We start from the raw sequence: 15,333 nt of genomic DNA, 5'->3' as shown, positions 1-15,333 counted from the left end.
TCATTTGTCAACTTAATTTTATTAATGTTCATCCTTTGGTTTTGTTGTAAAATTACACACAGTGTTAAGGCCGGCACGTGTTGCAGACATTTTCTGAAATATTTTAACCAGGAAATGGAACAGGAAAAATGTTCAACACATGAATGCCTTAGAGGGAAAATACATTCCTGCAAAAAGGAAATGCATTGTATACACCAAATAAGAATTATGTGTAGAAAAGGACCCTTTTATACTTAAATTCTATTTATAATAGAAATAAATAACATTGCACGTCTCTGTGTGTATAACACTTTTAATGAGTAGTAGTGATTGTCCCAGTCAACTTCTTGGGTAAAAAGTCATGAGGGGGCACGTTCGGTCACAAGCCCTTTGCACCAATTTGTCACCTGTGAAATACAGATGAGCGTTTTAATAACGGTTTGTTACCATTTGGCACTATTTGAATTAAAAGCAAGGTTGTTTTTTTTTGTCGTGTTCATATTGTCATGCATGTATTTGATTTTGCTTTATACAACGGAGGGATTTTGTCCCTTTTGTGCTCACCATACTCATTCAGAATCTGTGGCTAGAGACCATTCCCTATCCTGCACTAATGAGAAAGATCAAAGCTGATCAGTGGAGACCAATAAAACACCAATCATTGCTTGGTCTCAGATCAAGTGAGTACCTGTGGGCAAGGGAAGACTTGATCCTCTGGCCTTAAGGCCATACCTGGGGAGTCTCCTGGTCTTCAACAAAGAAAGTCGTGGGAGCGCCCCACTCATCCCCTCTGACTTTGTCTGCATCTCGAGAAGAGAGGGATTAAGGCTGAGAACGTGGGGAATCTCTATGGATCCCACAGGTTACCTGGGCGCGCACCATGTGTTGTACTTTAACAAATGCATTCTGGTTGGGGTGGTAAGCTTACCATGGATTGCGCTAACCCTTCTGCTAGGTCCCCTAAAAGCGAGAATGTTGTAAAATTGAAAGTAGATCCATCTCTCTGTATTTTATGCATATTCTCAGCTGCTTTTGTCAGTCCATTTTGAGGATTTTGATCTTTTGAGGATATTACTTATTTTTCTCAGTGTACAAATTGCTACAGCTGGTGCAGAGTGAGCAATACATGGAGGAACATGGAGTCTGAATTTATGGGTTGGCAGGCTTGAGTAATGTGAGGAAGTCCCTTTCACAGTAAGGTGATAAATACTGGAGACATCTTAACAAGAGTAAAACAATGTAGAGATACTTGAAAAGGCACATCAACACAATTACATTCTTCTCCCTCTCTCTTGGGGACTTTTTCCAAGCTGACAAATATTTCTGAAAATCACTTCCATATAAGCTCCAGCTCTCTCCTATTAACCAGGTACCTGTTCTCTAGTCCTCATCTAGATGGCATCTATCTACCCTTTCTCTGTACATAGTTGCCAGGGCACGGTAAGGTAACTTAGGAGCTGAGACATCCAACAGGGGTCACATAATGGGCGTAACAGGACCCACTGTAGTAGATCAACAGCAGCATGAGCTGCAGTGAAGACAAGGCTGGGGGGGGAGCTCTGTGAGCTCTATAGATAATGGGAGAGGGAGAGAGTATGTATGTACAGTATATAGGTTACTTTATGTATATTGTCTGTGTAACTGGTGTTTAAGTGTGTTTGTGTATGCTCTTAGCGTGTGTATGTGAGCTTATGGCGTGAGTATGCATGTTTGTGCATGTTACTGTATGGTGTTAGAATGTGTGTGTTAGTATATGATGTTATGAGTGTGTGTATCAGTATATGGTACTAGTGTGTGTTAGTATATGGTATTATCATGAAAATGTGTTCTAGTACTTGGTGCCACCATGTGTGTGAGTGGTAGTGTATGGTTTAAGCATGTTTTGTGTGTAAACATCTGCCCCAGGAGGGGATGGACTCCCGTTCGGGGTCTACCAGGAATATGCGGGTATCCTTTTACCTATTTTATGTTTAGTTTTTTCAGAAGGTTTGAAAGGAAAGCAGCTACCAAGGTCTATGCTGGAAGCAACAATTATACTTATTCCTAAAAAAGATAAAAATCCTGTAAAAGTAGAATCATATCGGCCGATATCCCTAATTAACACGGATGCGAAAATCTTAGCTAAAGTGTTGGCCAGAAGATTAGTAATTTGTGTGCCTGTTTTGATTGGAGAAGATCAGACGGGCTTTGTACCAGGAAGGTTATTACATTCTAACCTGGAAAGAGTTTTTGCCAATCTCCAGCTAGGTGCGAACCTTCCCAACTCCATTCTGTCTTTAGATGCCATGAAGGCATTTGACAGGGTGGAGTGGCGTTTTTTATGGCATACGTTAACAGCTTTTGGATTTGGGGAAGTTTTTTTGAGTTGGGTACAACTTTTGTATAGATCTCCAGTAGCTAGGATTAATTTAAATGGTAAGCTCTCGGATATCTTTTTGTTAAGTCGAGGAACCCGTCAGGGGTGTCCACTTTCGCCCCTTTTATTTATTTTATACATTGAACCATTAGCTTCAAGTATTAGGAAAAACCATGAAATAAGAGGTTTTGGCTTAAAAGGTAGTGAAGAAAAGCTCTTATTATATGCGGATGATTTACTATTTTTTTAGAAGATACTGAAAAAATGCTCCCAATAGTGATAGATACGGTTGAATCTTTTGGCAGATTGTCAGGACTTAAAATTAATTGGGACAAATCAACACTTCTCCCGTTAAATTCAGTAGGTACCCCCAAGGTAGGAGGCGTTAAGATCTTGAAGCAGGGGGACTCTTTGGAGTATTTGGGGATTAAAATCTCGAATAAAGTTGATTTCTTTATTAAGCAGAACCTTACCCCATTAGGTATTAAGTAGGGCTGAAACAACGAATCGATAAAATCGATAATAATCGATAACGGAAATCGTTGTCGACGATTTCCGTTATCGATTAATCGAGTGATCGATTTGTTGTTGGAGCACTCGGCTCCTTTTACTTACCTCCGCGAGCGTTCCCCGCTTCTGCTACACGCTCTGCAGTCTCCGCCTTCTAGCTACGTGACGGATGTGACGCGTTCCGGAGGTAAGTATTCTTCATGTCTATGTGCACAGATCGCACAGAGCCACTCGCACAGAGCGAATCGCTCAGAGCGAATCGCTCTGTGCGAATGGAGCCACTCGCACAGAGCGATTCGCACAGAGCGGTTCGCTCTGTGCGAGTGGCTCCATTCGCACAGAGCGGTTCGCTCTGTGCGAGTGGCTCCATTCGCACAGAGCGGTTCGCTCTGTGCGAGTGGCTCCATTCGCACAGAGCGGTTCGCTCTGTGCGAGTGGCTCCATTCGCACAGAGCGGTTCGCTCTGTGCGAGTGGCTCCATTCGCACAGAGCGATTCGCGGGGGTGGGGGTCCACGGTGGGGTGGGGGTGGGGTTTCAGGGGATGCAGGGTGTGAGTGTGGGTGCAGGGCAGAGTGGGGGTGGGGGTGCAGGGCAGAGTGGGGGTGGGGGGTGCAGGGCAGAGTGGGGGTGGGGGGTGCAGGGCAGGAGACTGGGTGCAGGGCAGAGTGGGGGTGGGGATGCAGGGTGTGAGTGTGGGTGCAGGGCAGAGTGGGAGACTGGGTGCAGGGCAGAGTGGGGGTGGGGATGCAGGGCAGGGTGTGAGTGTGGGTGCAGGGCAGAGTGGGTGCAGGGCAGAGTGGGTGCAGGGCAGAGTGTGAGTGTGGGGGCAGGGCAGAATGTGGGGGCAGGGCTGGGTGCAGGGCAGAGTTGGAGACTGGATGCAGGGGCACAGTGCAAAGTGCTGGGTGCAAAGTGCCAGTGCTGGGTACAAAGTGCCAGGGCTGGGTGCAAAGTGCAAAGTGCTGGTGCAAAGTGCTGGGTGCAAAGTGCTTGCTGGGTGCAAAGTGCTTGCTGGGTGCAAAGTGCCAGGGCTGGGGCAAAGTGCTGGGTGCAAAGTGCCAGGGCTGGGGCAAAGTGCTGGGTGCAAAGTGCTGAGTGCTGGGTACAAAGTGCTGGGTGCAAAGTGCCAGGGCTGGGTGCAAAGTGCTGAGTGCTGGGTGCAAAGTGCTGAGTGCTGGGTGCAAAGTGCCAGGGCTGGGGCAAAGTGCTGGGTGCAAAGTGCTGGGTGCAAAGTGCCAGGGCTGGGGCAAAATTTCTTGAACAGTAATAGTCCACCTCTTTTCAGAATGTTTGGGGTTATTTTGTTTCATAAATATTGTGTTTGGGTTCTTGTACTTTGAAAATATTGTTTTTTATTACATCATAACAAAATAAGAATGTTAATGTAAATTTTAAGTTGTTTTTTAACATCCAGTTCATTAAATTATTTTAAATAAACGAAAAATTTGCATATTGTTTTTTTTTATCCGATTAATCGATTAATCGAAAAAATAATCGGCCAACTAATCGATTATTAAAATAATCGTTAGTTGCAGCCCTAGTATTAAGATACAAAAAAAGGTGGGGATCTGGACAAAACTCCCGTTGTCATTGGCAGATAGGGTGAGTCTGGTGAAGATGATTGTTCTCCCGCAGGTTTTGTTTGTTTTGTCTGCCTCACCAGTGTGGATCCCGGATAAATGGTTTAAAGGTCTAGAAGCTGTACTGAGTAAATTATTGTGGGGAAGAGGCAGAGTACGCATGAAATATGCCAAGCTCACCTCACTGGAGGGTGAGGGGGGTTGGGCATTACCCCACTTCAAATTATATTTCCTGGCAAAGAAGATCCAGAATTTGAAATTAAATGGATATGGGGGATTAATTCAGTTTTTCTTAGAAACAACTGGAAATTCTAACCCCACAGAAATGCTAGAAGCAGGTTTACAGCTGGAAAAGAAATTGGATAATACCTCTTTGGTGAAGTTATATAGAAAAGTGTGGCAGGAATGTATGTGTAAAATCGAGGGTAGTTTACCCCAAACACAAATATGGTACAACTCAAAATTTATGGAGTTTCACAAGGGGTTAGGGAGTGATTTTTGGATTAATAAAGGGATTAGTTTTGTTGGACAGTTGTTCTCTGCTGGGTATATTAAGGATTTTGAGGAGCTCAAATTTGAATACGAGTTGCAAAATGGACACAAATTTTGGTATAACCAATTAGTTCACGCATATAGTTGCACGGAAAATAAGAAGATTTTTGAGGTTGAGACACATGAGCTTTTTGAGTTTTTGCAGAGAAGATCTATTGGGAAGAAGACACTTAACATTATTTATAAAACACTTTTAAGAGAAATGGATATAGGCTTCAGAGGCAAGATTAAAAGGAAATGGGAGGAAGAGATTGGTGCTATTGATGAGGCCGTATTCTTAAGAACACAGGTTGTTGCACCGTTAATAAACAATATCAATTTACACAACTTAAAATTATTTATCGTTTATATTATTCTCCGCACCAGTTATGGAAGATTAAATGCAGGGATAAGTCAGATTGCCCCAGATGTGGGGTCCTTAATGCGGGTTTAATTCACTTATGGTGGGAATGTAATAAGATTAAAAAAATTTGGGATGATATATTTTTGTTTGTGAAAAGTAAATTTAGTTGTAATCTTGAAATGGATCCAAAGGCTTTGATCTTAGGTGACGTGGAAGAATTTGGCAGGCTAAACAAATTGTTTAGGAAAATCTTCTTCTTAGGGAGACTATTGATTCTTAGGAAATGGTTTGATAATGGAGTACCCGCATTGACCCAGTGGTTAAATATGATTGAACAAATTAAAAAATATGAACATTATAGAAGTGCTGAATCAAAAAAGAAAAAAAGGAGTTCCAACTCACATGGGGTTCATGGTAATAAATTTTCTTTATTTTTTTTATTTATTTATTTATTTTCTCTTCCTAGCAGACTTGGGGGGGGGTTAGGATGTATTTCTGTGAATATTGTGAATTGTTTCTTTTATTTGTTTGAAATAAAAAATAATAATAAAAAAAAAAAAAAAGCATGTTTTGTGTCAAGGGTGAGCCTAGGATTTGTGATGTGAGGGACAAGAGGCAGATAGTGTATGCATATTTATGTTGCCAGAGCAAGCTTGCGTGACAGTGTGTGTGTTTTATCTTTGGGCGCTACTAACCTAAAAGTGACCTCCCAATGTTATACATTATTTTAATCTTTACCACCTGTCGGCAGTATGTAAATACAAACACATATTTACTGCAATGTTGTGAGTCTTCACATATTATAAGACATTTTGGGCTACAGTGGAACTTACAAAATCTTGATGTTTGGCAGATAATGGCGGACAGACATTGGCGGGAGGAAATAATTGGCCTTTAAGAGGAAGAAAGTGGACTCTTTGGGAAGGAGGTATACGAGGAGTGGGCTTTGTTACAAGTCCTTTGTTAAAACAGAAGGGGATCACTAGTCAAGAACTCATCCATATTTCAGACTGGCTCCCTACCTTGGTGCATCTTGCTGGAGGCTCTACCAATAGTACCAAGCCATTAGATGGCTTTGATGTATGGAAAACTATCAGGTAAATTTATTATTATTATTTCATTGGTTTATAGCATCAATTGTCACTGATCAATACCACCTGTAACATTGAGTGTTTTTTACAATGTTTGTGACCATTGCCACGCCTGTAGATATGGCACTGCCAAATAGTTAAGACCTCCAACAGACGCAAGTTTGGGACAAGCCCTTAACCTACATCCTCTGTGTGACCCGCTGATAGATTGTGTGCTAATGACCTGCGTACAATTCCTCTAGATCCTCCTAGTTCACACATTGGAGATATATATTCCTATCCAGTGCAAGTTTAGTTTTTCTTCCTTTTTCATTTTTTTGTATATGACTCAGAATCTACTTTTTTAACATTACCAAATGATAGAAAGAGGCATAAAGCAAATAAATTGACAATTATCTGTTACGAAAACAAACTTCATTTTAAAAGCCCTAAATTCCATTATAACAGTAATACAAAACAATACTATTTTTATGTACATATGTAACAACTCAAATTAAACCTAAAAATAGATTGACACTTCATCCAAACTTTTTAACTCAAAAATGAAAATAAACTATTTAATTTCAAACATGCCTGCTTGTTTTTTCCTGCTTCAAAGACTCAAACCCTACTCAGCCCTTTGTCCTGTCTTAGATTTAACATAACCATCCCATGCATGTTTAAATTCCCTTTATTAACTTGACTTGCCTCTATGCCTATTTCATTTATCTATCAACGTAGAAATACTGGCTACAATTAAAACATGAATAATCATAAAAAAATGAAAAGGCAGAAGTGGGTGTTATCTCCAAGAAACCTCTGACATTATTTGCCATTTAAATCTAATGCTAAATTATCAGCCAGTGATATAATGAAAGACGCCCAAAGGAATATAGGGTAAAATGCTCCAGAGTCACATACATCTGTAAAGAACAGTCAATGGTGTACTTTTAAAATATTTTAACTTGATATACTAGGCTCATACCTTTTATTATTAAACTGAAAACAGCTCGTAACTAATCAAATACAGACAGATTGACAAGAAAAATGAATGTAGCTATATTGGCCCAAGAGAAAGTGAAAGCTGCTGATTTCCTCCAAGGAAGAAGGTTACCTGTCCATGTGTGTTTAAGTGTTAAGTTTGTTCTACTCTGACTTTAATAAAAACTAGAACATGTTTGTAGAAGATCCAGAGACGAACCGACTCATGCATTGGGTCTTCTGTTTACCCCATTGCCAAACTTACTAAGCAAGGTTTGCGAGTTCCAATGTCAGCCGTTTCATAGTTACTTGTAAGCAATCTCTAGCTTTGGGAAGTTACTTAAATTCCCACATTTTATTGTTTAATGTTAAAGGATGTTTCATTTCCCGGCCCCGTTTTGGATCTTTATTAAGAATAGGTTAACATTTCCCAATAAGGTATTTTTCATCAATGTCTTACTAATTGTTATTTTTCCTCCAAACAAGTCATTGTCTAAGATTATCCCCAAAGTGTTGAGCGTCTTAAATCTTTAAACAGAACAAACATGTAAAAGCCTTTCATTATGATACTGCAGAAATGACAAACAGCTGGTATCATGGAAAATTTTGCATTGTAATTGATGATGTCTTAACATAGATATTTGTTTTAAATAAATATTATGTAAAATATAAATTGTACATTGAATTTGGCAAAAACATCAGCAACAAAACAATAAAAAAAGATCTGAAAATAGCAGTAAACGCTAAATATTGTGAAAGCTAATACATTTTATTGAGAATCTGTGGAAAAAGGGCCTGGTCAGAGAGGTCCAAAAGTATAATTATTGAGAGGTGACCTTTTGTTTTAGCGGCGAGGAGATAGTTAGTCATGGTCGCTCATGCAGACCTTTAACTCCTGGAGCAGGGAGTTAAAGGTCTCCCCAGGCGGAGTTTCATGAGTTAAAGGTCCGTACAAGCGATTCTATTGGTCGCTCGAACGGACCTTTAACTCCTGGAGCGGGGTTGGTCTCCCCAGGCCAAGTTGCGGCACCAACACAGGAACTGGCGAATATTCATGGAATACGAAGATTTTTTCCCCCACAAAGACAAACACGAAGGGTTGGCCGGCGCCCATGTTTACTAAAGAGTCACTTAGGATCATTGATTAATTTTAGCTTTTGTTTTTCAATTGGTGTAATTGGTTTGGAAATATATGGTATATAAGTAAGGGACTGTTATTACCTCTGTGAAGTCAGGATATGTGGCCTGTGTACATAAATAATTTTCTTGTTGAAGCTGTTTTCATTCTGTCACATCCCACCTAAGGCTACCAAAGCCATTCAGAATCTACTAAAAGGAGGGAATAATGTAACGTGGAAAGATAGTCATGCTAGCAGGGGCGGCCCAAGACGTGCTACCGACCCACCACAACCCCGACCACACGCATTGCTATATCATGATAAACAAGTTCACCCTCTCCTCTCTCAAACTCTCATTCATGCTCTCACGCTTTCATTCACAAACGCATTATACTCTCTCACTTATGCTGTTTCACAATGTCTTTCTACCTTCTCTGCCAACTGTTTCTGCGCCCCTGTCACCTTTCCCACAGCTCCGCTTGTTCTCTTGCCCCTTCTTGTTCTTTTGTTTTCTTTCATGGTCCGCTTTTTCTTAAACCTGACCTCCCAAAACCTTTACTTAACATCTCCTCCATCTGGCCTCCCCAGTAACTCACATACACACTTACACATCCATACTCATGCACATACATACACATCCATGCTCAGACAGCTTCGCGTTTAACTCTACGTTTGTGCCTTCCTGGTGTATGTCCACAAAAAGGTGAAGCTTCAGGGGACACTGGCTTCCCTGCTTGGGGGAGATGCTGTCCTCATCCTTTTTTGGGTAAGTTCACAAGAGGCCAGATTAATGGACATAGAAGAGGCCTGGAAACACTTCTTTCTCCATTGATGTGCCCGGAAAAAACGTCTTGTAAAGTGCCACCTGTGTCAACTGTAAAATGTAGAATTTGAGAAAGTGAAAGACTGCAACATTAATTCATACATGGTGCCAAGGACCACGAGAACTGTGTGTGTCAAATCTTATTATGGGGAGCAACAGCGGAACCAGCTACAACCCTTCCTCCTTGTCCTTTGGGTACATCTAGAAGGATGATCGTGAGGACCCAATTGCTTTTGGCTGAAATGTCTGATTCCTTGGCATGAGTCCAATGAATCGATCGATTCATTAATAAAGCCCTGCCAATATAAAAAATGCAGCTGTGGCCTGATCGTGACAGCCACACGATCAAACTCTTAAGTTAACATGTAGAATGATTATCATGTAGTTAAGGGGAAAAGCATTGCCCAACCTCAAAATGTTTATGCACACTTTAAAAATAAAATGAAGTATCTAAATTGCAAGCTGGAGTAAATATATATATTGTGACAGAAAGGCCGGTACAATAGTGGATGGGCGGTATATACGCCCTACTCTGGCTAACTTTGTCTGTCCTTATGTGTAAAATTGAAGTCCCAGGGAAAGATGTTGTTTGACTACAAACTGCATTACTGGCAGTTTGCAAAACATGGTAAGGGTCCCTGGGGCGGAGCATCTGGAAGAGCAGGGTGGGCCAGTGCTCCAACAGCACTAATTGCTGTCCAGAATCTGCATTCTGGACAGGAGCTCCACAGGTGTGGACTAAGTAGCAGCTCACCTGTGGTTGATTAATTAGCAGGCAGAGGGTAAAAGGAACTGAGCCTGATTCAGGAAGAGGCCATTGTTATTCCAGCTGGGAGAGCTGAGGAACTGAGGAGTGTGGTTTCTCTCTGAAAAGCCATTTGATGGAAACTTGTGACTTGTTGGAAGGTGAATGTTTGGAGCTCTTTTATACTAAGTCAGTGCTCAAGCAAAGACTGTAATCCTGTGCTGCTTATAACTGCTGCTGTGTCTTCCTGTAAAATAAACATTGATACTGAGCTGGATGTATCCTGGGCTTCATTTACCCTAGAAGACTGTGGTAACAACCGAGATCCTTGACAAAAATCCCAAGGAAAAGGGAGGCCTGTCGCATATGGTGGAGATTGCGGGCATCCACGTAAGTCTGTGGGTAGAAGCCATTTACAGCTCACCATGGAGGAAGTTATTAAGGCACTGATCCAGTCTACTTCTGCACAGCAGGAAGCTAATAGGAGAGCTGCAGAAAATAGTGCAGCCCTACAGCAGCTGGTGCTGGCTCAAGCAGAGAATGCTATGATAATGGCCAAAACACAGAAGGAAAGCACTGAGACCTTGGTACAGCAGATTGTTATGACACAAGCGGAGGCATTCAGAGTGACCCGTGAGGAACAGCAAACCGCTACCCATGCGCTACAGCAGGAGATTCACGCTTTGTCTGAAAAACTGAACTGGGACTCTGAAGGGACCTATCAAGGACCCAAGGTGATTCGGGCAAGTCACTATCTTCAAAAGATGACTGCAGTAGATGACACTGAGGCATATCTTCTGGCTTTTGAACGCACAGCAGCGAGAGAAGGATGGCCGGCAGCTGAGTGGGCAAGCATACTGGCACCGTTCCTGAGTGGAGAACCCCAGAAGGCCTACTATGACTTGGAGCCAGCACAGGCCAGTGACTACAGCAAGTTGAAGGATGAAATCCTGGCAAGGCTTGGAGTAACCTCAGCAGTACGTGCACAAAGGTTCCATTCATGGTCATATTCCTCTGACAAAGCTGCAAGATCCCAAATGTTTGACCTAATACATCTGGCCAGGAAGTGGTTACAGCCGGAGGTCAACTCAGCTAGTCACATTGTGGAACTCTTAGTAATGGACCGTTTTTTGCGGGGCTTGCCTCCCACTCTGCGTAGATGGGTTAGTCAAAGTGACCCTCAGACAGCAGACCAATTAATTGCTTTGGTGGAGAGGTATGTAGCTGCAGGAGAACTTGCACGTCCTGTTTCAACTGAGCAATCCCGCAATCAGAAGATCCAAGATCCTGGGAAAGCTGGTAAGACTGTTCATGATTTAAGGGGTACTGAAGAACGGCAGGTATATGCACAAGACACCAGAGACGCTATTCCAGGAGTCAGAGCCGCATTCAGACATAACAAACCTGGGAAAAGAACTAATTGGGGATATGACTATGTTATCAAATGTTATAAATGTAACGAGGTTGGTCATACAGCCAAGGACTGCCCACTCAACGACGAACGTATGGAATGCAATATGGGGGAAAATCCATGTTCTCTTTATCAATGTGTTGGTTCTGCTAATAATGATAATTCTCATTGGTGTTATGTGAATGTAAATGGGAAAATGTCTAGAGCACTGCTAGATTCAGGGAGCATGGTGACTTTAGTAGCCGAGTCGATAATACCTGAGGTAGAAACAGATCATGTACATAAAATGGGAATTATCTGTGTACACGGTGACAAGCGAGAATATCCCACTGCTGAGGTACAAATTGAAACTGAGTATGGTAATATAAAATATAGAGTAGGTGTAATGCCCAGTTTAGCACATGATGTGGTGATTGGACGAGACTTCCCCAACTTTCTCCAGCTGTGGGGATCCACAGAAAACTCAGGCCATACCTCATTAGGAAGCAGTCAAACTGGTGAAGGGTCTGTGTTTCCCTTTTCTGATGTTGATTTGGAAGACGCTCTGGATGACATGAGACAAAATAAATGTAAAGCTTTCCACCCTTTACCTGTGTTAGTAGGGGATAATACTGTTGGAAACAGAGAGGAGGCTGGTACTAGCACAGAGAAGGAGGATGATTTCCCAGAGTTAGGGGTCAGTCCGGGTAATTTTAAATGTGCTCAATGGGAAGATCCTACATTAGTTGCTGCTAGAAATAATATTCAAGTCACAAATGGAGTTGTTAATCAGCCAGAAAACAGATTGCCCAATCCCTACTTTGAAGTAATCAATGATCTGATATATAGAGTAGAAAGAAAGGGTGTAGATACCACTAAACAGTTATTGGTTCCCCAGGCTTTCCGAAAAATCGTACTTAGTCTTGGACATAGCCACATTTTGGGTGGACACCTGGGAGTAGAAAAAACACGAGAGAGAATTCTTAGACGATTTTACTGGCCTGGGGTATTTGCTGCAGTAACAAACTATTGTTCCTCTTGTCCTGAGTGCCAACTCAGAGCCCCTTTCAAGGCTTTTCGTAGCCCACTGATACCTCTACCTATAATCGACATACCCTTTGAAAGGATTGCTATGGACTTAGTGGGGCCATTGGTAAAATCAGCTAGGGGACACCAATATATTTTGGTTGTTATGGACTATGCAACTCGTTATCCGGAAGCAGTTCCCCTACGTAATATGTCTGCAAAGTATATAGCAAAAGAGCTCATGTTAATGTTTAGTAGAGTGGGTATTCCTAAAGAGATACTAACGGATCAAGGAACCCCGTTTATGTCCAAAGTCATGAAAGAGTTGTGCAAATTCCTTCAAGTGAAGCATATTAGGACCTCAGTTTACCATCCCCAGACTGACGGTTTAGTCGAGAGGTTTAATAAAACTCTAAAAAGTATGTTACGGAAAGTGGTAGACACTGATGGCAAAAATTGGGACTTTTTGTTACCATACCTAATGTTCTCCATTAGGGAAGTTCCCCAATCCTCCACTGGCTTCTCACCCTTTGAGTTATTATATGGGAGACATCCTCGTGGATTGTTAGACATAGCTAAAGAGACATGGGAGCAGGAAACCACACCTTACCGAAGTGTGATTGAGCATATAGCACAGATGCAGGACCGAATGGCAGCCGTCATGCCTGTAGTCAGAGAACATATGCAGAAAGCTCAGGAAGCACAGAAAAATTGCTATAATCGTAATTCTAGGATCAGGGTATTCCAACCTGGGGACAGAGTACTAGTGTTGGTTCCTACAGTGGAGAATAAGTTTCTTGCAACTTGGCATGGCCCCTATGAGATCATTGAAAAGGTGGGAGAGGTTAACTATAAAGTAAGGCAGCCAGGTAGGAGAAAACCTGAGCAGCTCTATCATATCAATTTGTTAAAACCTTGGAAAGATAGGGAAGTCTTAACCGCTTTGAAGCCCCCAGAGCCTCCCATCCCTGATCCTGAGGTAAATATTCCAGAAACACTCTCAGGGCATCAGAAACAAGAAGTCAGAGATTTTGTCAGGAGAAACAAGGACATTTTCTCTGCAGTCCCAGGAAGGACTAGTATCATCAAACATAATGTAATAACAGAACCCGGGAAAAAGGTAAACTTAAAACCATACAGAATTCCCGAAGCTCGGAGGAAAGCTATAACCTTGGAGGTGGAAAAAATGTTAAAGCTGGGGGTAATTGAAGAATCCCATAGTGAATGGAACAGTCCTATTGTGCTGGTTCCAAAACCTGACGGCACTATAAGATTTTGTAATGATTATCGTAAGTTAAATTGCATTTCAAAATTTGACACATATCCGATGCCTCGCGTTGATGAATTGATAGAAAGGCTGGGGAAGGCTCGTTACCTGACGACCCTAGATTTAACAAAAGGATACTGGCAGGTCCCACTCACTGAACAGGCAAAGGAAAAAACTGCTTTTTCAACACCAAATGGTCTTTTTCAATATACTGTATTACCATTTGGGTTACATGGGGCCCCTGCCACTTTTCAGAGGATGATGGATAAGATTCTAAGGCCTCACGTCCGTTATGCTGCAGCATACCTCGATGATGTTGTTATCCATAGTACAGACTGGGAATCTCATCTCCCTAAAGTTCAAGCTGTACTTAATTCTATTCGCTCTGCTGGCTTAACTGCCAATCCTGCCAAGTGCACTATTGGCCTTGAAGAGGCAAAGTACTTGGGCTATTCGATAGGGAGAGGGTTGGTTAAGCCTCAGTTGGCAAAATTGGAATCTATACAAAACTGGCCTCGACCACTCACAAAAAAGCAAGTGAGGGCATTTTTAGGGTTAACTAGTTATTATAGAAGGTTCATTCGTGATTTTGCTACTATTGCAGCCCCTTTAACTGACCTTACAAAAGCAAGATCCCCGGTTTCTGTTAAGTGGTCTCCAGAAGCTGATCAAGCTTTTCATACTTTAAAAGGAGCTCTCTGTGCTCAGCCGGTCTTGGTAACTCCAGACTTTTCTAGAGAATTTATGGTACAAACTGATGCTTCTGATGTTGGCTTGGGGGCTGTCCTTTCCCAAGAGTACCAAGGTGAAGAACATCCTGTTTTTTATTTGAGCAGAAAACTAAACCCACAAGAAAAGCATTACTCCATAGTAGAGAAGGAGTGTCTGGCGATTAAGTGGGCTTTAGAGGCTCTTAGGTACTATCTTCTGGGGAGGAAATTTAGATTAATTACCGACCATGCTCCTCTAACATGGATGTCTCAAAATAAAGAAACAAATGCAAGGGTAACCAGGTGGTTCCTCAGTTTACAACCCTTCAATTTTACTGTGGAACACAGAGCAGGTCTTAAACAAGGAAATGCGGACGGGCTCTCCAGGGTACACTCCTTGATATCCATGGTCGCTCACCCCTGTAGGAATGAGCTGGGGGGGAGGATATGTGACAGAAAGGCCGGTACAATAGTGGATGGGCGGTATATACGCCCTACTCTGGCTAACTTTGTCTGTCCTTATGTGTAAAATTGAAGTCCCAGGGAAAGATGTTGTTTGACTACAAACTGCATTACTGGCAGTTTGCAAAACATGGTAAGGGTCCCTGGGGCGGAGCATCTGGAAGAGCAGGGTGGGCCAGTGCTCCAACAGCACTAATTGCTGTCCAGAATCTGCATTCTGGACAGGAGCTCCACAGGTGTGGACTAAGTAGCAGCTCACCTGTGGTTGATTAATTAGCAGGCAGAGGGTAAAAGGAACTGAGCCTGATTCAGGAAGAGGCCATTGTTATTCCAGCTGGGAGAGCTGAGGAACTGAGGAGTGTGGTTTCTCTCTGAAAAGCCATTTGATGGAAACTTGTGACTTGTTGGAAGGTGAATGTT

General features: G+C 42.2%; 2 protein-coding genes across 3 annotated transcripts in view; both read left to right on the top strand.

Moving 5' to 3' along the window:
- Positions 1-15,333, top strand: part of ARSB (arylsulfatase B) — a 67,380-nt gene that overhangs the window by 34,401 nt on the left and 17,646 nt on the right. Inside the window, exons 5-6 of one of the 2 annotated variants that reach the window (XM_053447981.1) lie at positions 6,175-6,249; positions 6,331-6,418. In XM_053447981.1, coding sequence (XP_053303956.1) covers positions 6,175-6,249; positions 6,331-6,418 — 163 coding nt within the window. Of the gene's footprint in view, positions 1-6,174; positions 6,419-15,333 lie in introns of both variants that reach the window. The other variant, XM_053447980.1, reaches the window with a different exon arrangement.
- The window catches only part of DMGDH (dimethylglycine dehydrogenase), a 94,863-nt gene that overhangs the window by 65,312 nt on the left and 14,218 nt on the right, over positions 1-15,333 (top strand). The window lies entirely within an intron of this gene.

Source organism: Spea bombifrons, chromosome 1 (assembly GCF_027358695.1).
Source record: "Spea bombifrons isolate aSpeBom1 chromosome 1, aSpeBom1.2.pri, whole genome shotgun sequence".
Taxonomy (NCBI): Eukaryota; Metazoa; Chordata; class Amphibia; order Anura; family Pelobatidae; genus Spea; species Spea bombifrons.
This window is presented reverse-complemented; position numbering and strand designations above follow the sequence as displayed.